Source organism: Pelophylax lessonae, assembly GCF_965119305.1.
Source record: "Pelophylax lessonae genome assembly, chromosome: 3".
NCBI classification, from domain to species: Eukaryota; Metazoa; Chordata; class Amphibia; order Anura; family Ranidae; genus Pelophylax; species Pelophylax lessonae.
Genome location: NC_138770.1, coordinates 154,924,753 through 154,949,083, shown reverse-complemented (window position 1 = coordinate 154,949,083; position 24,331 = coordinate 154,924,753). Strand labels below are relative to the sequence as shown.

The 24,331-nt window shown below is 43.9% G+C and overlaps 1 protein-coding gene across 1 annotated transcript; it reads left to right on the top strand.

Moving 5' to 3' along the window:
* Positions 1–665: 665 nt before the first annotated feature.
* Positions 666–1,110, top strand: LOC309548985 (large ribosomal subunit protein eL27-like; the record flags this gene model as incomplete). The annotated part of the gene is made up of 1 exon (XM_082248921.1): positions 666–1,110. Exon 1 carries the CDS (start codon positions 700–702, stop codon positions 1,108–1,110), a length of 411 nt encoding a protein of 136 aa, XP_082105047.1. The 5' UTR covers positions 666–699.
* Positions 1,111–24,331: the final 23,221 nt, after the last annotated feature.

The following is a 24,331-nucleotide window of genomic DNA, read 5'->3' as shown; positions in this document are numbered from 1 at the left end:
AAAGTATCAGATATGGAATCTGTAGTATTTTGAAAACAAATTAAATTATCATTAGTAATAAATTGTTGTTCATTCATCATTTTCTTCTTTCTCCCCCGTAAGTTTCTACATCCAGAGTCTCTTGTCCTGGACGGGGATTCAAACATAGGAGGCCACTTGATAGACCTCTTCTTGTGCATCATCTGCTGAACTGCGCAGGTCCCAGCTACAGAGGGAAGGCCTAGAATATCTCTGGCATCATCGTGGGGCGTGACCAATGACTCATCGATGAAAGGCCGAGAGGAAGAGACTAGATGTGGAGATTGACCCGGAAGAAGATCAGTGTTCTCAGCGCCGGTGAGGAAGAAGAAAGCTGAGTAAAAGAAGCATTGGAGACCACAGAGGCAGGAGCTGAGGCACCATCTGATCATCTGATAGAGACAGGCAGTGTCTCATCCAGGCTTCTCTATCAGCTGCGCTAGCAATCTCCATTACCATCCACAGTATGGATTTCAAATACACAGATCTGCTTCTCTCTTCAATCCCCGTCAACTATTATTAATGGCGTATTTTTTTTTTTTTTCTTTTATGGGGGCTACCTCATATCAGGACCGTTGGACAGAGCAACTATTTCAAATACTGTACACCAATCACAGGTAAGTATAAAATAAACCATTACGTTTCCTTTCTTTTCAGGGCGGCCATTGAGTTGAAACGAAAATGGGCAAATTCATGAAACCAGGGAAAGTTGTCCTTGTTTTAACAGGACGCTATGCAGGCCGCAAAGCAGTCATTGTAAAGAACATTGATGATGGCACCTCTGACCGCCAGTACAGCCACGCCCTGTTTGCTGGCATTGATTGCTATCCTCGTAAGGTGACCACCACTATGGGCAAAAAGAGAATCGCCAAGCATTCTAAGATCAAGTCATTTGTAAAGGTGTACAACCACAACCACCTCATGCCAACCAGATACTCTGTTGATATCCCTCTTGAAAAAGCTGTGGTGAACAAAGATGTTTTTAGGGACCCAGCTCTGAAACGGAAAGCCAGAAGGGAGGCCAAAGTCAAATTTGAGGAAAGGTACAAGACGGGCAAAAACAAGTGGTTCTTCCAGAAGCTGCGGTTCTAAAGCACTATTTATTTGATATACCAATAAACTTCTTGTGAAAAAAAGTAAAAAATAAATAAATAAATAAACCATTACACTCCCATACTTTTCTTATTGTCTGTCACTTGTCCCATATGTGATGGGTGGGGACATTTCTTGCCCTACCCCCCACTTTTATTTTATCTATAGGGATAGAGCAGGGCGGTGAATGTGAGTGATAAAAAGTGAGAAGGTTTATATGCACATTGTTCTTGCACTTAGTTGTTTTCCTTTCACATGATACAGCTGTGTACTGCAAAAAAAAAGGTAACTTAAGCCCTCGTTCACACTGAACATCTGAACTCGTGCAGTTTCAAAGCTGCATTTCAGCCGGACTTTGGGGGCAACTTGAAAGACCTCTTTGCGGGTTCATGCACAGATATCTATTGAAACCGCCCCTGAAGTCACTAAAAGTAATGCAGGAACTACTTTTGGAAATCGCTTGCGGCACAGCAAAGTCACCGTTGCACCAACTAGGACGCTCCGATTGACGGCTATAGGCTGCAATTTGACATGCAATTTGACCTGTCAAAGTGCGCCGATGTGAACAGGGGCTCAAGAACAGATGGTCAGTAATAAGTAAATGTTCAGCTTTATGCACCCCAAACTTAACCCCTAGATGCTAACAGTACACAAATATGCGGCCTCTCGGTGGGTGGGCCTTGGTGCAGAGGGGCTGCATATTTGTGTACAAGTTTGCAGACAAAGCTGTGCTGGGAACTCGCTCCTGGCACAATTACTTGTGACTAACGGAAAGCTTTCTGATCATGTGACCACCATGACAGCCAATCATGGCAGTCACATGATCATAAACCCCACCTTCCGGCATCTAAAACCTCTTAAAGTGCCAGGAGGAGCCAGCGCAAAGCAGTTAAAAAGGGCCATCTTTTTGGAAAAAAAAAAAGGGCCATAGCAACATATAAGGAAAAAACAAACAAACAAAAAAAAACAAAAAAACAAGAGAAATGAAAACACCAAAATATCACTCCTGACGTAAAAGCACACATTTTTTTAGAGGGAGGTCTTGCTGCATAAAAACAAAGAAAAAAAAATTTGGCAAATCTGCACATATATTTGCCAGGTCCACAAACCTCAAATGTTTAGGATTCTATTCAGACCCATGTTAACAGCAAACCGAAACCTCATCTCTAGTTATAGCGCCTAAATTATGCACTCTGAATCAAAAATGACCTGTTAGCAACTGATCTATCTATCTATCTATCTATCTATCTATCTATCTATCTATCTATCTATCTATCTATCTATCTATCTATCTATCTATATGCAAAATTTTCCAAAAAGTGGAATGAGATTTCATTCAAATTCATATGAAGGGTTCAAAGCAAAACAATAATTTCCGGGGTGTCTGGAGGAGAGAAAAGTAGATACAGTGCCTAGGTGCAGAACATTAGTGGGAATGAAGACTGTATTGTTTGTTTATTCATAGTTATTCACGTGTTCAGGACTCTTCTGCATCTTCAATTACCTCAATGAGGTTTAACCACAGCAGTAATAACTACCTATGTCTATAGACACATACAGCTTTGGATTGTAGTCAATTGACTCAATATACTGGGCTAACAAAGGAAAACATAAAGAAAAACTTACCAAGTGAAAGCATGATTCCTGGGCCTACATCTGATCCTGTAAATTACTGAATTATGTCAAAGTGACCTAAATTACTGTCTATGCTCCCATCTCTCACCTAGCTTGGCAATTCTTGAATCATGTTTTCCAGCTAATGGCTATAAGGAGGGTCATGGGGCTAAAGGAAAAGGAGCCAGGGAATAAGTAATGGAACAGCATGGGTGCCACTTGCTGGAGAGTCTGTGGTGTTGGAACCTTCATTTACAGCAATAGAATAGTAGTTGGAACTCAGGAGTCAAGCAAAGAGAGACAGCACATGAGCATAGAATCATATTCAGGTGGTGTTTTTGAACAACACAGAAGCTACAAGATGCATGTTCTCATCAAAAAGGCTGCTTGTCCATCTTTGTCTGCCCTCCTGTTACCAACTTTACCTTCTGACTTTCCTTCTGTTACCATCCTGTAGCTGATATATTTATTTCACCTACTAACATGATTTGGGTATTCTGGAGTTTGCCTTTTTACGTATTCTTGCCTGTTATCTGGCTTATGTCTAATACCTGCCAAGTTTCTGGCTAAAGGTTTAAGGAGGTCCACTAATAATTTTTTTGTGCATTTTTTGTGTTTTAAAGAAGTCAATAAAATAATTAATATTGTTTTCTTTAAAGACCAACTGCAGGATTTACAACAAAAAAAATACCCTTGTAGTGCCACTTACAGCTGGCAGTAGAAGTGAATAACTGTAAGTCTGTATTCCTGTAACGTCAATGCTTCTGTGCATTGGTGATTACCCACGCATACTTTCCAGACATTTTTCAGGAACATTTGTTGCACGCACATGCATGGGTAAAACTCCAATGCAGAGAAGCATTGACGTTCACATAAGTACAGAGGCAGCTGTTCATTTAGACTGGCTGTACATCCTACCTGGAAATGGAAGAAAATTTTGTTTTTTTTTTTTTATGCTAGGCATATTTTATGCCTGAAAATGTATATGTGTATGTAGCCTTACAGTTTATCCCTCATTCTCTGTGATGTTAATGAGGTGGTTCCAGACATGGGTCAGTAGCAGGGATGGTGTAATGTGACAGGTAGGCAGCACAGGACCTCTGGAGCATGGGCAGGGTTGCTATTGGGACCCCTCAAGCTCTGAACATGATGTCTGCACTCCCGATACCCCTATGATTACCCCAGACTTCAGTGAGCTGTCACAATGGCAACCGGGAGCTGGCTCCGGGCACGAGTGCTGGGAGAGAACAGGGATTCAGTGGGGCCTAACCAGAGGAAGGTGAGAGCAAGACTCAGATGAGGAGCAGGTAGAAGGAGGGTCACAGCCAGGAGTAGTCTTTGTGATGTTAAGGAGGCACTTCCGGGTTTGTGGGTCAGTAGCAGGGATGGTATAATGTGACAGGAAGGCTTCAGGCTCCCCCATGGAGCCTATCACTTGTACACACAGAAGCTGGCCTTTTGTTTGTGCAAGTGATAGTAGCAAGTGGCAGACCTCCGTTAAGGCTGAAAAAAAGCCCAGTGCGCACAAGGTGATTAGGGTATGCCCAGGCAAATCTGACACACCCGTGCGCAGGCCTATGATTGTAAAAGTTCATATGCTTTAGTTTAAAAATGTGTTAAAATGGCCTTTTGCAAATAAAACATTCTTCCTAACTCAGGTGTACTTTAATGTTAAATGATTCTATATCACTAAAAGAGGATATAGCAGTTTTTAAATAATTACATCAAGTTTTTTTGTATTGCTTAGTGGCTCGGTGCCCTTAGTTTTCAGCTTTCACTTATCTGTTGCTTGCAGTACAAGGGATTCTCACCATCTCTATTTGATATGTACTATTTGTTATACTGCAGCCAAAAAAACAACTCTTTATTCCAGTCGTTTTAAAAATCATGAAATGTGTTTTTAAATAAAGCTATTAAATGTACAGTACCCTAAATATGTTTTTATGTTGACTTTCTGTAGTTCCTTGCAACAGGACAGGGGGATTAGCAGTGTCAGCCAGCTAGAATATATTGCAGTTGCAAAGTGCTGAATGTTGAACACTGTAAACGTGCTTACAGGACTGGAAGCCACTGAGGTGACCTCATCAGTCGGCTTCTGCATATTCATTATCCAGTCAACAGGCAAGAGGCTAGCAGATGGCAACTTAAAGCGTTATCCAATTCCAAGAACAAAAATGAAATATATTGTAGAAACTAGTCTTTAGATGTAGTTAGTTTTCAATTTTTAGGCTAAGAACATTTTCAGCAAGTGCAGAAAACACTCTGTCAGTATAAAGGAAAGCACAAAGGATTTTATTTCTAGTCCAATCAATTTCATGGAGATGAACAAAAGACAATGGGGTTGATTTACTAAAGGTAAATACACTGTGCACTTCACTGTGCGCTCAGCTTGGTAAATGAGCAGAAGCTCTGCTAAATTCCATCATCCAATCATATGCAAACAAAAATGCAGCGCTTTTTCATTTTCCTTGCACGTGATTGGGTATTCTTTGAGAAGAGAAGGTTTACCTCATTTACTAAGCTCTGGAGCAACTACACTTGCAGAGTGCAACTGCCCTTTGCAAAGTGCACAGTCTATCTGCCTTTAGTAAATCAACCCCAATGTGTTTGAAGTACAGTCTGTGTGATAACAATGGAAGCCCCCACGGATACAATGGTGAAATGAGTATACACATAAAGGGACAGGAATTGTGTTATGTACAGGGTTACATACTTGAAGAAAACAAAATTGATGCAACCAACACATCTAAAGACTAGTAAGCTGCAACATAATAAATTAATGTTTTAACAAAATACACTATAAAGCGAACCACCACTTTTCAAGGGTCAACTGCACCCCCTTCATCAGAGTATATGGTAATAATAGTGGCAGATTAACGACAGAACAAGTAAACGTCAGAGTTTTGCAGGGGAGAAATGAGTGTTGACAATATGAGGATTGATAGGGTGGCACTCCAGCTATTGCTGTGCAACCAAAAAAATGTAAATGTTTGACAGATGATAAATTGTTTGGAAAATAAATAATTGTTTCCTGAACAATCTATGTTTTACACTTCTTGGCTTAGGATTTAAAAACTAATAAATTTATATTTAATCAGAAATCGCATTTCAATACTGTTCATTTATCAGTTCAATTTAACTATGAAGCACATGCCTAATTTCAATTCATATTAAAATATTCTGAAAATACTGCCTGGCGGTATAAATGACTTTATAAATGACTTTAAGCCATCTGGTTAAATAATTATAGAAGTCTGATTATACTTGAGGGTAATATCAAGCAAACACACAACGGCAGTCTGTATGGCTATAAAGGATGTTTTCTTCCAGTTTAATAACATTTTTAGTTAGAGATTACAGATGTAACACAGGATGTTATCAAGTTGTAAAATTTCTAAACTAAAATTAATATTTTATTGATGTAACTAGTACCTTAGCCAAGTTCTGCACTGCTTTTGAAATTATATTTGAGATTACCTTCTATAACAGCCTTTTTCAACCAGGATGCCCGGGTTTCTTCAGAGGTGCCTTGGCAAAATACCTAAAAATTGATAAAAAATTATATATAAGCCAGCAGGTGGATAAAGCCTCCCTTTTATTTACATAAAGCCACAGGTTTCATTGTACACCATTGCAACCTTCTAGACACTTGCATCCTAAAAACATTGACGTCATCAGTTGATAAGGAGGATGTCTGTTGCCTCCGCAGCATCCTTGTTTGACCCTCCTCCGCCTCTCTCCATCAGCACTGGGGTGACATTAGCTGACTGATGGAGAGAAATTGAGGGAGAAGAAAAACATTGGAATACTAGTCAGTACCAAAAGTGGGCAAAAGTGTTTTTTCTTTGCAAGAATACATCACCTCTAATGTTGGATGTTCTAAATGTGGATGTTGCTGTATTGTGTAAAACTACTATTAGAATCTGTTTTTTTAAAAAAAATTTAATGGGGTGCCTCAAGACTGTCCATAATTTTAAAGAGTGCCTTGGGATTGTCTATAATATTAAAAAGTACTTTGACTGAAAAAAAGTTGAGAAACACTGGTCTATAATGTAAGTACCCTGGTGCTTTCCTTAACACTGTAGATGTTTTATTACTAAAGAATGATTTGCATGAATCTGTCAACTATCCTAGAATGAAGAATAAACCCCTTATTTCTTAGAGTTGTGATGAAAGTTATGCAGACCATAGACATAAACTAACAGATTCCTCCATCCTCACAAGCGAGGGAGAGGGAGGAATCCCTCCCATTCAGATATTCTGACAGCTGCACCCACCACTGTCAGAATATACTGATCAATGGCTGCAGCCAATTGGCTGCAGTTGCTGATTGAGAAAAAAATAAAAATAGTGTGCAGGGTTCAGAGCTTTGCTATGCTTAGAGTGCAGGCTCCAGGGCTGCACCATGCAGAGTCCATGCCTGTGATTCCTGTGATGTCACATCCAGCCTGTATAAAGCACTCTGCAGCGGTGCTTCCAGGTCTGTATAAACGAACCTGCACATTTTATCAGGAGAGTGTATTATATGGGTTTGATTTTTTAATAAAACAATGCTAGTACTGAGTTCCATATAGAGTGGTACAATTTGTCCGGGAAATATACAAGTGGCAACATCAAAGGAGTAAAAGCAGGGGAGACCAGTGGAGAGCCCGAGAAGAGAGACACCTTTCCTGTTCATGTGATCTATGTGCAGGCTTGTTAGGTTTCTCTAGCTATATAGCAAAGAGACAAATAGCTCCGGTGAGTGTTGGCACACTTGAGGAAGATCATGGCACACCTGATGGTGAAAAGTAGTGGATCTGAACAAGTTATATAGATACAAGCAGGGAGCACCTTAAGTTTCACATGGAAAGACTATGATCTGCAGTATATCAGTATTTATTTGATTTTAGTAATTGAGCACTTTACATTATGGAATGCAAAGATGTTTCAAATGTAACTTATTTTGTGATGATTTGTGGAGAGAAAGCTTTGCAAGTTTAATTCTTATAGTCGGTCAAGGAAGCACACACATATTTTTAACAGCTGCTGTCTAGGAAGGTAAAAACTAGATTGTAAGCTCTAACAAGCAGGGCCCTCTATTTCCTCCTGTTCTGAACTGTATTGTAACTGTATTGTCTTCCCTCAAATTGTAAAGCGCTGCGCAAACTGCTGGCGCTATATAAATCCTGTATAATAATAATAATAACAAGAACACATTTTAAACACAGTGGCTATATATAGAACATGGGTAATTTTGGATTATTTTGCTTTGTATAGAATGCAGAGTTCAGCAGGTGTCTTTATTTTGTTGCTGTATCAGCTGAGACACCCTGCCTCCTGAACAGTGTAGGCTCCGCCTCTCTCACTTGAAGGTAAATCATCCAGCAGGACCATCGGCATCCGGCCATCAGGAAACAGATGAGGATCATTTAGAGGCGTACTCATTATCCAAATCTACTCCTAGCCCCATTGGTGATCCTCTGGTATAGGAGTATGGCCTTTTGGGAGATGCACTCATCTGTATAAGAACCATGGTTCCACTTCTTTATGAATCCACAGATGAGTATACTACCACTTGCCTTATCTACAAACATAGCCATTAACTCTGAGGGTCCTGTTTTGATAATTTGGAGGACATCTATTTGCCTGGATGTGCGAGGGAGGTTTTGTTCACACAGTCCATTTTGGAATCAATCACCAAATGCTCATTCAGCCTGTGTATCTGTCTTTTGCGAACATTTATCCTTCTCTGGACCACACTAGCTCATATCTTCCCAAACTAGTGTGGAAAATTCAACAGTATGAGCTAAGCAGAAATTTATGTTTCTTCATTTGTCTTTCCATTTGGTGTTCTCAAGTACCAGCATCTATAAGGTTTCCATCACCTTTTACAAGGACATCGCCGTTGAATGATCTAAGGCTTGCTCTCCATTAATGTTGAACTGTTGAACTGTCTTTCTCCATAGTTCCATTACCATAAATGGGATCACCATCATCAGCACTTTACTCCTTGAATGTTTTTCTAATACATTGATTTATATAGGGGCTCATATACAGATATATTGAGTGAAAGAGGTGGATATATGTGTGTTCTTAGGTGTGTATGACGTGTATTTTGGTACCATTTTAATGCAACTATTTTTAACATTTTTCATTGTTTTGTGATATATATTTTTTAATCATTAAAGTACATTTATTCTTTACAGCCCAATGAATATTGTTATATACTATTTTATATAACTTTTCCTATGGGTAATTGAGTTCAAATCTGTTTTTTTTTTTAAATCAGTTTCTCTAGTTGCTCATTTATAGTGATGTCGCGAACCTAAAATTTGCCGTTCGCGAATGGCGGACGCGAACCTCCGCGAATGTTCGCGAACCGGGCGAACCGCCATAGACTGCAATAGGCAGGTGAATTTTAAAACCCACAGGGACTCTTTCTGGCCACAATAGTGATGGAAAAGTTGTTTCAAGGGGACTAACACCTGGACTGTGGCATGCCGGAGGGGGATCCATGGCAAAACTCCCACGGAAAATTACGTAGTTGACGCAGAGTCGGGTTTTAATCCATAAACGGCATAAATCACCTAACATTCCTAAATTGTTTGGAATAACGTGCTTTAAAACATCCAGTGTGTGTATACGATCAGGTATGATGTTGTATCGATCAGGTAGTGTAAGGGTTACGCCCGCTTCACAGTGACAAACCAAATATATATTTTTTAATTTGCAAGGTGCTGTGCCACCGTATATATGAGTGGTGGGCACTGCAGTGGGCACAGTACACTCTGTTTTTTTTTTCACTACAATTTTTTTCATCTAAGACTGATTGCTACAATTTTCTTTGGACTTTTTTTCACAGTCTTCACCCTCACACTGCTATTCAGTGTATATATCTAATTTGTAGATATATTTCACATTTATCACTACTAACATTTTTTTGCTACTGAAGAGTTTTAGTGGTTCGCCCTTCATAGGGCACTTAAAATATTTTTTTATTTTCCTCCATTTTAGCACTTTATTTCTTTAAGATGATCACATTCGTCACTTTTTATTGATTCACTTTATTTGATTGAAGAGTTGGATGGGTTCACTCTTCATAGGGCACTTCACTTTATAATATTGTTTTCTTCTTTCTTCTGCTGAATGTTGGATCAGTACCCTTTATTATTGATTCTTTCACAGCATTCACTTTGCACAGGATACTTATTCAAGTGCTATTGATTCAGCATATTGAGGATCTCACTTTTTTATCATATTTATGCACTTTCACTTTGGCACTCAAGCACCTTTGTCATTTTTATCTGAAGGTTGATGTATTGATTTTATACTATTGATTTTGAATTATTGATTAATTTTAAAGATCTACTTTTAGATATCTATGGTTCACTGGTTTTAGAATATCTGCGCTGATTTTTACTCTTTATTTTATCTTTTTGTATGTGGGGACACTACAAAATTAGCTGCAGATTGCTGGTGCTCCATTGTTCTATATTGGTACCTCCTCTTTTTTCCGTTCCCTTCTCTTCATTTGGTAGTGCATAGATTTATCTTCATATACACTCTGTGGACCTGACAGTCACTGGCAGGCCAGGCAACTGCAATTATAAAAAAAATATATATATTTTTAATTTGCAAGCTGCTGTGCCACCGTATATATCAGTGGTGGGCACTGCAGTAGGCACAGTACACTCAGTGGACCTGACAGTCACTGGCAGGCCAGGCAACTGCAATTATAAAAATTATTTTTTTCCAACAAGCTGCTGTGCCACCGTATATATATCAGTGGTGGGCACTGCAGTGGGCACAGTACACTCTGTGGACCTGACACTCACTGCAATTATGACAGAGGAAAAAAAAAATATTTTTTAAACTGCAAGGTACTGTGCCTGTGCCACCCGAAAATGAGTGTGGTGTGCACACAGTACAGTCTGTGGTGGGTCTGTGGCCTCTCCCACACGGCGGGCAGGCAACTACACAGAACAGATATATATATATATATATATATATATATATATATATATAAAAATTACTCAAATACCAGCCCTCAAAAGGGCTTTTTGGGGACAATATATATATATATATATATATTAAAAATTACTCAAATACCAGCCCTAAAAAGGGCTTTTTGGGGTGCTGCCAGGATGCTGTCCTTACACAGCAGGAGTGGACCGAGAACACTGACTAACAAGACTGAGAACACTGACTAACATCTGTCCCTAGCTATTAACAGCAGCAGCACTCTCCCTGCTCTCACTAACACACTGCTTCAGAATGATCTAAGATGGATGCTGCCCTTGCTTTTTTATAGGAGGTGGGAGGGTGTAGGAGGGAGGGTATGCTGATTGGCTGGAATGTGTCTGCTGACTGTGAGGTACAGGGTCAAAGTTTGCCTCAATGATGAAGTATAGGGGGCGGACCGAACATCGCATATGTTCGCCCACAGCGGCGGAGCCGAACAAGCAATGTTCGCCGGGAACTGTCCGCCGGCGAACAGTTCGGGACATCTCTACTCATTTACCGATATACTCCCACTGTTTAGAATTACACTATATTGTACATGTGATAATTAGGGGTTCATCTTTGAGTGTCTACTTTAGTTTTTCTACTACCAAATTATGGGTAGCCAACCCCAAGATGGGTCCCAACCTATTCACCTCCTCTACTGACTATCTTCTAGGTCCTTGAACCCCGCCAGCTTCCGTGAACAAACACCCCATCCACAAGATTGCACCACCTGCAATGGCAAAGTAACAAAAATAAAAGAGCACATGGAATGGAGGGTAGGAAAATTTCCTGACATCTGCTATCCTTCAACTAAAATAACCTTGCCAGAAGATGAACCTTATGGAGACCTCACTAATCCTGTCCAGCCCCAATCAGGTCAGTCCCCCACCTCCATGCATCCTTTAAACTTATTAAACTCCTCTCGTGTCCACCATTTCCCTTTTAACACAGTCATGCCATCCCTCGGTCCATTCCTTCCAGTCTTTTTCTCTGGGCCTGACTTTATCACAGGAATCATTGATCCATGCCTGCAGACCCCTGGCCAGAACCATGCAACAAACAGATTGAAAGGGTGAAATGTATGTGTAGACATAGAACAAAGAAAATATGAATAACATAGCAGTATATGCTGACATGTCTCTTCTGATTTAAATTGTTCCTTAAACATACCCAAATTTTGAACTTGAGAATGAGGGACATTTCAGTGAGATCTCGACCAGCGGGGAGTGGCAAAAAGTGGCTGTGGCCAAACATGATAGTAGGAGGGGTTTAGGGGCCAAGTGTAAACAAAAACCTGGGCTTACTCGTACCTATAAACAATGATTTGATTGCTGTGCCACAAGCTGGAGTCTTAGGAAACCTTAACACAATTATTTAGAAAATGACTTCCAATACATCTGGTTTTGTAGGCACTGAAAATAGACAGAGAGCCTATAGAGGATTATGAATGACCTGAGGAACCTGGGATGGAGTCAGAGAATAAGTACTGCAGTACATGTAGCACATAGTAGCAAATGATGGCCTAACAATGGGAGTGGCTTAAAGAGGGATGATTAAACAGAAGCTGAGCCTAGTTGCTGTACACAGTGCAGCATTGCTTGAACAAATGATCATCAAAATAAAATCATATCTCAAATGTCAGAAATATGCAACATAACACTCAGGGTTTATTCACACTAGTGGTTGTAGGGGTGGTAAAACCATGGATCAACCAAAGGGTTTTACTGTCTCCCCAAGAGTTCCCCCTTTAGCTGCAGAGACAGCAGCCAGGGGTGTACATATGCTGCAGCTGCAATGCTTTGCATTGGCGGGCACTACTACCCACCAAACATGACCCATTCAAGTGAATGGGAACACTCTGCAATGCACTGCTTCTTCAAATTTAACCACACCAAATGGCATATTACTGAAGTACCATGTAGTTTGGTGGCCACAAACATGCTACATTAACAAATAATGGCACCTGCATGTGTCTCACAAGGGCAACATGATTGCATGCAATGCGGGAATGAAAGGATCATTATGGTACATGAAGGCAGGAAGAAAGGCTCACTGTAGTACATGGAAGGCAGGAAGGATCAGTACGGTATATGGAAGAAAGCAAGGAAGAATCACTATGGTATACGGAAGGAGGGATCACTATGGTACATGGAAGACAGCAAGAATCACTATGGTGCATGGAAGAAAGGAAGGAAGAATCACCATAGTACATGGAAGGCAGAAAGAATCACTATGGCACATGGAAGACAGGAAGGATGGATCACTATGGCACATTGTAGGCAGGAACACTATGGCACATGGAAGACAGAAGGAATGGATCACTATGACACATGGAAGACCGGAAGGATGGATCACTACGGCACATGGAAGACAGGAAGGATGAATCACTATGGCACATGAAAACAGGAAAGATGGATCACTACTGCATATGGAAGACAGGAAGAATGGATCACTACTGCACATAAAAGACAGGAAGGATGGACCACTACAGCGCATGGAAGGCAGGAAGGATGAATCACTACAGTGCATTGAAGGCAGGAAGGATGGATCACTATGGCGCATGAAAGGCAGGAAGGATTGATTTGTACTGTGCACGGAAGGCAGGAAGGATGGATCACTACAGTTCATGGAAGGCAGGAAGGTTGGATCACTACGATGCATGGAAGGCAGGAAGGATGGATCACTACAGTGCATGGAAGACAGGAAGGATGGATCACTACGGTGCATGGAAGGCAGGAAGGATGGATCAGTACAGTGCATGGAAGGCAGGAAGGATGGATAAGTACAGTGCATGGAAGGCAGGAAGGATGGATAAGTACAGTGCATGGAAGGCAGGAAAGATGGATGGAAGAGCCTACAGATGGAACAACCCTAGAAGGACCTACAAAAATAAATCACAACCTGGCATGAAATACACCAGCCATGACAATACCTATTACTCATCAGACTCCTCATCACATGCCTCCGGGTCAGATAGCCGCAAAAGAGGGCCACCACCCAGAGGACCGCTACCACGACAAACACCAACACCGAACGAGAGAGAAGACGGAGAGGCCAGAACTGAAAATGAAAGTGAAGAACTGGAGAATTAAACACAAGGTGGTACAAAAACCCAGGGAATGGCTACAAGGTTTCAAGTAAATAGAGAGGAAGCCCCTAAAAAACAAAAGGCTTTTTTAGGAAAGCCCAACTTGAAACAAACCAAACTTCCCGTGGTCACCGACCCCCAAGGATCGAAACAGGCGGAGAGGAGAGACGATCCATAATTAACCTCTCATCACAAAACCTAACCACCCATGAAGAAGAGGTACTACGGCTAGGCCTCTCCTTCTGTCCAAGAAACAATGCAGACAAATTTGAAGTCATCAAAGATATCAACTTATTTGCACGAAAGACACTATTCCAAGCCATGTATAACAAACCTCCACCAGAGGCAAAAGACCCCGGCCTTACTGCTGCGGAATTTCGCGCGATTAGAGATTTAAATATTCTGTTGGAGGAAGGTGGTCTCGACGATGATTGGGAAGACCCCTCATTACCACCGGAAGAAGACAATAGTGAGGAAGAAGGGGAAGATCTGGAAACACCCCGCTTCCAGAAAAAATCTCAGAAATTCCCACCACTGAGCCTCAACCCAGCAGTCACCCTGTTTGTCAAACAGACGACTAGGGGAATTGAAGGACTTAGTATGAACAAGACAAAGGACAACTTAACCAAATCACAAAGGAAAGCACTCAAAGACCTAAAAAGCTATGACACCATCACCATAAAACCAGCTGATAAAGGCGGGAACATAGTTATCATGGACAACAAGAAATACAAGGAGATGTGCATGAACATCTTGGATAACCGACAATGTTATAAACAAATATCACCATTGATGATAAAATCCTATAATGAAATATTCTATAAAAAAGTCAATAAGGCCTTGAACGAAGGGGCCATCTCAAAAACTTTATGGGAATACATCAGAACTACATACCCCAGAACACCTACATTCTTTTCTCTGCCGAAAATACACAAGGACGCTAACAACCTGCCAGGGAGACCCATTATATCTGGGAACGGGAACATCTCAGAAAACATGAGCAGAGTCATAGATGCTCACCTTCGACCACATGTAACTAAATTATCATCATATACGAAGGACACCATCCACCTTTTGCAAATACTGGAAGGCATGACCACCTCACCAGAAACGTACCTCGTCACAATTGACGTAGAATCGCTCTATAGCAATATACCACACGATAAAGGGATTCTCGCAGTACAACAAGCGCTCAGTCAACAGAGTCGCTACGACCAAAAATTTAATGATTTCATTATCTCCATGTTACACTTTATTTTACATCACAATTATTTTTGCTTTGATGGCCTTCATTTCTTACAAATCTGCAGTGTTGCCATGGGCACTAGCTGTGCCCCATCCTATGCCAACATATACCTGGGCATGTGGGAGCAGGACTTCCTCCACAGCGAAGAGAACTCTATATACTCTTGCCATATAACATTATGGCAGAGATATATAGATGATTAGGGTTGAGCGGACACCTAGATGTCCGTGTTCGACGGGTTCGGCCGAACTTTAAAAAAAAGTCCGGGTCCGGGTCCGTGTCCCGGACTTTTACCGAACTTTTCCCGGACACCGAACCCCATTGAAGTCAATGGGGACCCGAACTTTAAGGCACTAAAATGGCTCTAAAACACCAAAGGAAAGGGCTAGAGTGCTGCAAATGGCAGCAAAACATAATTAAGAGCATGGCAAGTGCTCTGCAAACAAATGTGGATAGGGAAATAACTTAAAACAACAAAAAAAAAAACAGAAAAATAAAACAATGTTCTTCTTCATCTCTGAAGGACAAGGCCCATATGGAGTAGTAGGGAGGTTGAGGTGGTGGTGGATGTGGCGGTGACATAGGCATGCGCACAGGGTGTGCCGGGTGTGCCTGGGCACACCCTAATCACCTAGGGCACATAGCATTGCCAGTGAGGAGATGGGAAAGATCTCCCTCGGACCTGCTCTGCTCTATTTCTCTTTGCCTACAGGTACATGGCCCCGATACATTACTCTCCCTGCTGGCAAACACATGCATGTGTATTTCAACTTTGGGGTGCACACCTTAATGCAATAGGCTGCGCACACCTATGGGTGGTGTAGGTGGAAGCAGCGGTGGAGGAGGACCAGGGCCGGATTAAGAGCATCATGGGCTTGGTGCTGAGGATTTTGAAGGGCCTTAAGGGCCGTGCCTTGCCATGCACCCAGAGGAGGAAGGGTGCAGCCATGCATGCCTAATTCAACATGGGATGCTGTCTCTGAAGCCCATAAACACATCCATGCATCGGCAACTGTCCCTCCTTGTCCGGCCTTCGCGCTGTGTGGGGAGGTTCTGAGGGTGCTGCCTGGGGAAGCGAGCATAGAAGCCAGACTTCTGTGTTTACAAGTGACAGAAGAGCGGTAACAGTGAATATGGCCAACCCGGGGCCTATATAAAAGGTAGGGGCCTGGAGCTGCAGCTCCAATAGCCCCTACGTTAATCTGGCCCTGAGGAGGAGGACGAGGTAGCCAACACTGCTTCTTTTCACAAATTTTAAATGAGGGTACACCCCAAAAGAGTGAGAAAGAGCAAAAATGGAACAATGGGTGGGTAAGGTCGGTATCCATTGCTATTCTGCACAAGGTACGGAAAAGTCCCGTGGGATCCATGCCTGGTTCATTTTAATGAACGTGAGCTTGTCCACATTGTCTCTGGACAGGCGGCTGCGCTTGTCTTTTATAACGCCCCCAGCCGTGCTAAATACCCGTTCAGATAATACACTGGCTGCAGGGCACGCCAGCACCTCCAAGGCGTAAAGGGCAAGCTCAGGCCATGTGCCCAATTTGGAGACCCAGAAGTTGAAGGGGGCAGACCCCTCATTCACTACATGTAGGCGTGTGCACACATACTGCTCCACCATGTTGGTAAAATGCTGCCTCCTGCTAAGACGTTCCATCTGAGCTGCTGGTGCTGCTGTTTGTTGTGGCGTGCTGACAAAGCTTTTCCACATTTCGGCCATGCTAACCCTGCCTTCTGAGGTGCTGGCGGTGCCCTGGTTGCGTTGGCGACCTCCTCCTCCTCCTCCTCTGCCTTGTGCTTCCACTGCGGCCCCGCTGTCAGATGGGAATGCCAGCAGCATGGCGTCTACCAGCGTGCGCTTGTACTCGCGCATCTTGCGATCGCGCTCCAGTGAGTGAAATAAGGACGGTACGTTGTCCTTGTAACGGGGATCCAGCAGCGTGGCCACCCAGTAATCAGCACAAGTTAGAATGTGGGCAACTCGGCGGTCGTTGTGGAGACACTGCAGCATGTAATCGCTCATGTGTGCCAGGCTGCCCAGAGGCAACGAAAGGCTGTCCTCTGTGGGAGGTGTATCGTCCATGTCCTCTGTATCCCCCCAGCCACGCACCAGTGATGGCCATGAGCTGGCCTGGGTGCCACCCTGCTGTGAACATGGTTCCATCTCCTCCTCCTCATCCTCCTCATCCTCCAGAACTGTGCCCCTGCTGGACAATTGTGTCCCTGGCGTTTGTGTGTGCAGGAACCCACCCTCGGAGCCCCTTGCGAATGACTGCCCTGAAAGCCTTGGAAATGTTACCTCTTCATCCTCCTCCTCCTCCTCATCCTGTGCCACATCCTCTTCCATCATCGCCCGAATTGTTTTTTCAAGGAGGCATAGAAGTGGGATAGTTAAGCTGAGAACGGCGTCATTGCCACTGGCCATGTTGGTGGAGTACTCAAAACAGCGCAACAAGGCACACAGGTCTCGCATGGAGGCCCAGTTATTGGTGGTGAAGTGGTGCTGTTCCGCAGAGCGACTCACGCGTGCGTGCTGCAGCTGAAACTCCACTATGGCCTGCTGCTGCTCGCACAGTCTTTCCAGCATGTGCAAGGTGGAGTTCCACCTTGTGGGCACGTCACATATGAGGCGGTGAGCGGGAAGGCCGAAGTTACGCTGCAGCGCTGCCAGGCGAGCAGCAGCAGGGTGAGAACGCCGAAAGTGCGCACAAACGGCCCGCACTTTCTGCAGCAGCTCTGACATATCGGGGTAGTTTTTAAGGAACCTCTGCACCACCAAATTCAGCACATGCGTCAGGCAAGGGATGTGCGTCAAACCGGCTAGGCCCAGAGCTGCTATGAGATTTCTCCCGTTATCGCACACCACCAGCCCGGGCTTGAGGCTCGCTGGCAGCAACCACTCATTTGTCTGCTGTTCCATGCTCCTCCACAACTCCTGCGCGGTGTGTGGTTTGTCCCCCAAACAGGCAAGTTGTAAAACTGCCTGCTGTCGTTTACCCCTGGCCGTGCTGAAGTTGGTGGTGAAGGTGTTACGCTGTCCGGATGAGGAGGCGGTAGAGGATGAGGAAGCGGAGTAGGAGGAGTTAGGAACAGGAGGCAAACTGAAGCGCCCTGCAATCCTCGGTGGTGGAAGGACATGCGCCAAATTGCTATGCGCCTCAGGCCCATCCGCCACTGCATTTACCCAGTGTGCCGTTAGGGAGATATAATGCCCCTGACCGTGCTTACTGGTCCACGTATCTGTAGTTAGGTGGACCTTGGCACAGATGGAGTTGCGCAGTGCACACCTGATTTTTTCCCCCACTTGGTTGTGCAGGGAAGGGATGGCTTGCCTGGAAAAGTAGTGGCGGCTGGGCACGACGTACTGTGGGATAGCCACCGACATAAGGTTTTTAAAACTGTGCGTCTCCACCGGACGGAATGACAGCATTTCAAAGGCCAATAATTTTGAAATGCTGGCATTCAGGGCCAGGGATCGCGGGTGGGTAGGGGGGTACTTCCTCTTCCTCTCAAGTGTTTGGGAGATGGAAAGCTGAACGCTTCCACGGGACATTGTGGAGATGGTTGTTGGTGACCCAGGTGGTGGTGTTGCTGACAGATCGTCTGTTTGCGGGGTGGCAGGTGCCAGTATCACTACAGATGTGGCTGGAGTGGCCGAGACTGCAGCAGAAGAGGAAGCAGGATGAGCCAGAGACGTTTCTTGGTTTTGAAGGTGTGTACTCCACTGCAGCTCGTGCTTTGCACTTAGATGCCTGATCATGCAGGTTGTGCTCAGTTTGAGAAGGTTTATGCCTCGCTTCAAGCTCTGATTGCACAGGGTGCAAACCACTCGTGTCCTGTCATCAGCACATTTTCTAAAGAACTTCCACGCTAGAGAACTCCTTTGAGCTGACTTTGGTGCGCTCGTTCCCTTGCTGCATTGGGCAGTAGCGGGCGTAGTGTCTAGGGCACGGCCGCTCCGCTTCTGCACCCTGCTCCCTCTTCTGCTGTGCTGGTGGCTCTGTGCGACCACCGCCTCTTCCTCCAAACTACTCAGGTCACCTGCATGACGTTCATTCCATGTGGGGTCGAGGACCTCATCGTCCTCCACATCATCTTCCACCCAGTCTTCACCCCTGCCCTCCTTGTCGGTCTCCACAATGCTGAACGCCGCAGCAGTTGGCACCTGCGTTTCGTCATCATCGGAGACGTGCTGCGATGATCCTTGCATGTACTCATCTTGAGAAATAAGTGGTTGGGCATCGCTGCACTCAATCTCTTCCACTTCTGGGGCAGGGCTAGGTGGATGGCCCTGGGAAACCCTGCTGACAGAGTCATCAAAAAGAAGAAGAGACTGCTGTATGGCTTGGGGCTCAGACTGCTTGCCTGATTTGCAAGGGGGTGAGGTGAAAGACGGTTGGACATCGGCTGCAGGTGCCAACTGTGACCTTTCTGCAGTAGACTGGGTGGGAGACAATGTGAAGGAACTGGAGGCACTGTCAGCAGCAAACCAATCTACTATCACCTCCACTTGTTCTGGCCTCATCACTTCTAGGGGCGTATGATGCCCTACAAAATACTGATGCAGGTTCTGTCGCCTACTCACACTTGAGGAAGGTGTTTCACTTGTGCGTGTAGCTGGCACAGATCGACCACGTCCTCTCCTTGCAACAGGAGCTCTACCAGCAGCACCACGACCCAGGCCACGGCCCTTATTTGACGGTCTCCTCATATTTCTGTAATTTAAGATCTTGCCCTAGAAAGGTTTTTATTGAATAGCGGAATAGGAAATATGATCCAAAAAAGTATATGTATCTCGCACGTACAAAACCACACTAGGCCCCAATTACTATTGTTTCTACCCCTAAAAGGATGGATGAGGAGTAGGAGGAGTATGGAACAGACAGCACCCTCAAATCTTCAGAAGTATGAGATGAACCTCAAAAACTTGGAAAGGTGGATCTCACACGTACCGACACAGACTATCCCGCAATTCAATTGATCCTCAAAGGTTTTTATTGAATAGCGGAATAGGAAATATGATCAAAAAAAGTGTATGTATCTCGCACGTACACCACCACACTAGGCCCCAATTACTATTGTTTGTACCCCTAAAAGGATGGTTGAGCAGTAGGAGGAGGAGTATGGAACAGGCAGCACCCTCAAATCTTCAGAAGTATGAGATGAACCCCAAAAACTTGGAAAGGTGGATCTCACACGTACCGACACAGACTATCACGCAATTTAATTGATCCCCAAAGGTTTTAATTGAATAGCGGAATAGAAAATATGATCAAAAAGAAAGTGTATGTATCTCACACGTACACCACCACACTAGGCCCCAATTACTATTGTTTGTACCCCTAAAAGGATGGTTGAGCTGTAGGAGGAGGAGTATGGAACAGGCAGCACCCTCAAATCTTCAGAAGTATGAGATGAACCCCAAAAACTTGGAAAGGTGGATCTCACACGTACCGACACAGACTATCACGCAATTTAATTGATCCCCAAAGGATTTAATTGAATAGCGGAATAGAAAATATGATCAAAAAGAAAGTGTATGTATCTCACACGTACACCACCACACTAAGCCCCAATTACTATTGTTTGTACCCCTAAAAGGATGGTTGAGGAGTAGGAGGAGGAGTATGGAACAGGCAGCACCCTCAAATCTTCAGAAGTATGAGATGAACCCCAAAAACTTGGAAAGGTGGATCTCACACGTACCGACACAGACTATCACGCAATTTAATTGCTCTCCAAAGGTTTTAATTGAATAGCGGAATAGAAAATATGATCAAAAAGAAAGTGTATGTATCTCACACGTACACCACCACACTAGGCCCCAATTACTATTGTTTGTACCCCTAAAAGGATGGTTGAGCAGTAGGAGGAGGAGTATGGAACAGGCAGCACCCTCAAATCTTCAGAAGTATGAGATGAACCCCAAAAACTTGGAAAGGTGGATCTCACACGTACCGACACAGACTATCACGCAATTTAATTGATCCCCAAAGGATTTAATTGAATAGCGGAATAGAAAATATGATCAAAAAGAAAGTGTATGTATCTCACACGTACACCACCACACTAGGCCCCAATTACTATTGTTTGTACCCCTAAAAGGATGGTTGAGCAGTAGGAGGAGGAGTATGGAATAGGCAGCACCCTCAAATCTTCAGAAGTATGAGATTGTGTTCACTGTACCCCACAAAGATTGTGTTCACTGCACCCCACAAAGATTGTGTTCACTGCACCTCAAAAAGGATTTTGTTCACTGCACCCCACAAAGAATGTGTTCACTGCACCCTAAAAGGATTTTGTTCACTGCACCCCAAAAAGATTGTGTTCACTGTACCCCCCAAAGCTTGTGTTCACTGCACCCCACAAAGATTCTGTTCCCTGTACCCCATAAAGATTGTGTTCACTGCACCCCACAAAGGATTTTGTTCACTGCACCCCAAAAAGATTGTGTTCACTGCACTCCAAAAAGGATGTTGTTCACTGCACCCCAAAAAGGATTTTGTTCACTGCACCCCAAAAAGATTGTGTTCACTGCACCCCACAAAGATTGTGTTCACTGCACCCCACAAAGGATTTTGTTCACTGCACCCCAAAAAGATTGTGTTCACTGTACCCCCCAAAGATTGTGTTCACTGCACCCCACAAAGGATTTTGTTCACTGCACCCCAAAAAGATTGTGTTCACTGTACCCCCCAAAGATTGTGTTCACTGCACCCCACAAAGATTCTGTTCACTGTACCCCACAAAGATTGTGTTCACTGCACCCCACAAAGGATTTTGTTCACTGCACCCCAAAAATATTGTGTTCACTGCACCCCAAAAAGGATGTTGTTCACTGCACCCCAAAAAGGATTTTGTTCACTGCACCCCAAAAAAGATTGTGTTCACTGCACCCCACAAAGATTGTGTTCACTGCACCCCACAAAGGATTTTGTTCACTGCACCCCAAAAAGATGGTGTTCACTGTACCCCCCAAAGATTGTGTTCACTGCACCCCACAAATGATTTTGTTCACTGCACCCCAAAAAGATTGTGTTCACTGTACCCCCCAAAGATTGTGTTCACTGCACCCCACAAAGATTCTGTTCACTGTACCCCACAAAGATTGTGTTCACTGCACCCCACAAAGGATTTTGTTCACTGCACCCCAAAAAGATTGTGTTCACTGCACCCCAAAAAGGATTTGGTTCACTGCACCCCAAAAAGGATGTTGTTCACTGCACCCCAAAAAGGATTTTGTTCACTGCACCCCAAAAAGATTGTGTTCACTGCACCCCACAAAGATTGTGTTCACTGCACCCCACAAAGGATTTTGTTCACTGCACCCCAAAAAGATTGTGTTCACTGCACCCCAAAAAGGATTTTGTTCACTGCACCCCAAAAAGGATGTTGTTCACTGCACCCCAAAAAGGATTTTGTTCACTCCACCCCAAAAAGATTGTGTTCACTGCACCCCACAAAGATTGTGTTCACTGCACCCCAAAAAGGATTTTGTTCACTGCACCCCAAAAAGATTGTGTTCACTGTACCCCCCAAAGATTGTGTTCACTGCACCCCACAAAGATTCTGTTCACTGTACCCCACAAAGATTGTGTTCACTGCACCCCACAAAGGATTTTGTTCACTGCACCCCAAAAAGATTGTGTTCCCTGCACCCCAAAAAGGATTTTGTTCACTGCACCCCAAAAAGGATGTTGTTCACTGCACCCCAAAAAGGATTTTGTTCACTGCACCCCAAAAAGATTGTGTTCACTGCACCCCACAAAGATTGTGTTCACTGCACCCCACAAAGGATTTTGTTCACTGCACCCCAAAAAGATTGTGTTCACTGCACTCCAAAAAGGATTTTGTTCACTGCACCCCAAAAAGGATGTTGTTCACTGCACCCCAAAAAGGATTTTGTTCACTCCACCCCAAAAAGATTGTGTTCACTGCACCCCACAAAGATTGTGTTCACTGCACCCCAAAAAGGATTTTGTTCACTGCACCCCAAAAAGATTGTGTTCACTGCACCCCACAAAGATTGTGTTCACTGCACCCCAAAAAGGATGTTGTTCACTGCACCCCAAAAAGATTGTGTTCACTGCACCCCACAAAGATTGTGTTCACTGCACCCCACAAAGGATTTTGTTCACTGCACCCCAAAAAGGATGTTGTTCACTGCACCCCAAAAAGGATTTTGTTCACTGCACCCCAAAAAGATTTTGTTCACTGCACCCCAAAAAGGACGTTGTTCACTGCACCCCAAAAAGATTGTGTTCACTGCAGCCCAAAAAGATTGTGTTCACTGCAGCTCACACACAGAAAAATGGATGTGGATCACTGACACCTGCCTATCTCCTATCCCACACCACACAGCAATATCGATTGTAGTTTGTAGAACACAGTTTCCCTAAAATTCAGCAGCAGCCTCTCCCTAACAGGATTGAGAAGAGATTGTAGATCGGGACTAAGTGCAGACCCCACACAGCAATATCGATTGTAGTTTGTAGAACACTCTGACCCTAAAATTCAGCAGCAGCCTCTCCCTAACAGGATTGAAAAGAGATCGTAGATCAGGATTGAGTGCAGACCCCACCCCCCACACAGCAATATCGATTGTAGTTTGTAGAAGACACTGACCCTATAATTCAGCAGACTCTATCCCTAAAATGCCTACAACTCGCCCTGCCTAAACACTCCGACCTGTCCCTCAATTCTATCCGGACACAAATGGTTTTTTCCTGCCTGTCTTTCCCTAATCAGCAGCCAGCACGTTGATGTGTGCTCTGTCCCTGATCTAAGCAGCAGAATGAAGACGCTGCGGCTGCCTGGAACTTATAAAGACTTGGTCACATGCTTCAGACGGCCAATCACAGCTACTGAGACATTTGCAGGCATGGCTGGGATGGCTTAAGGCACACCAGTTAAACGATTGTTGATTGGCTGTTGAAAGCCCGCCATGAAAAGAGCGCCAAAGCATGCAAAACCCGGAAATAAAACGACCGAACACGGATTTTTACCCGAACATACAGTAAAGTGTCCGTGTCCGTGTTCGGGTACAAAAAATCCAATTATTCGGTACGAACACGAATAATACAGTCCGTGTTCGCTCAACACTATAGATGATATCTTCCTCCTGTGGAATGGACCTGAAGATCTTTTGAAAAAATGCTTGGAACGCATGAACAGGAACTCCTTCAATATGCACTTCACCATGCAATATAACCAAACCAATATCAGTTTCCTTGACACCTGGATCTATAAAGATTCCGATGCCAACCTCAACACAACATTATACA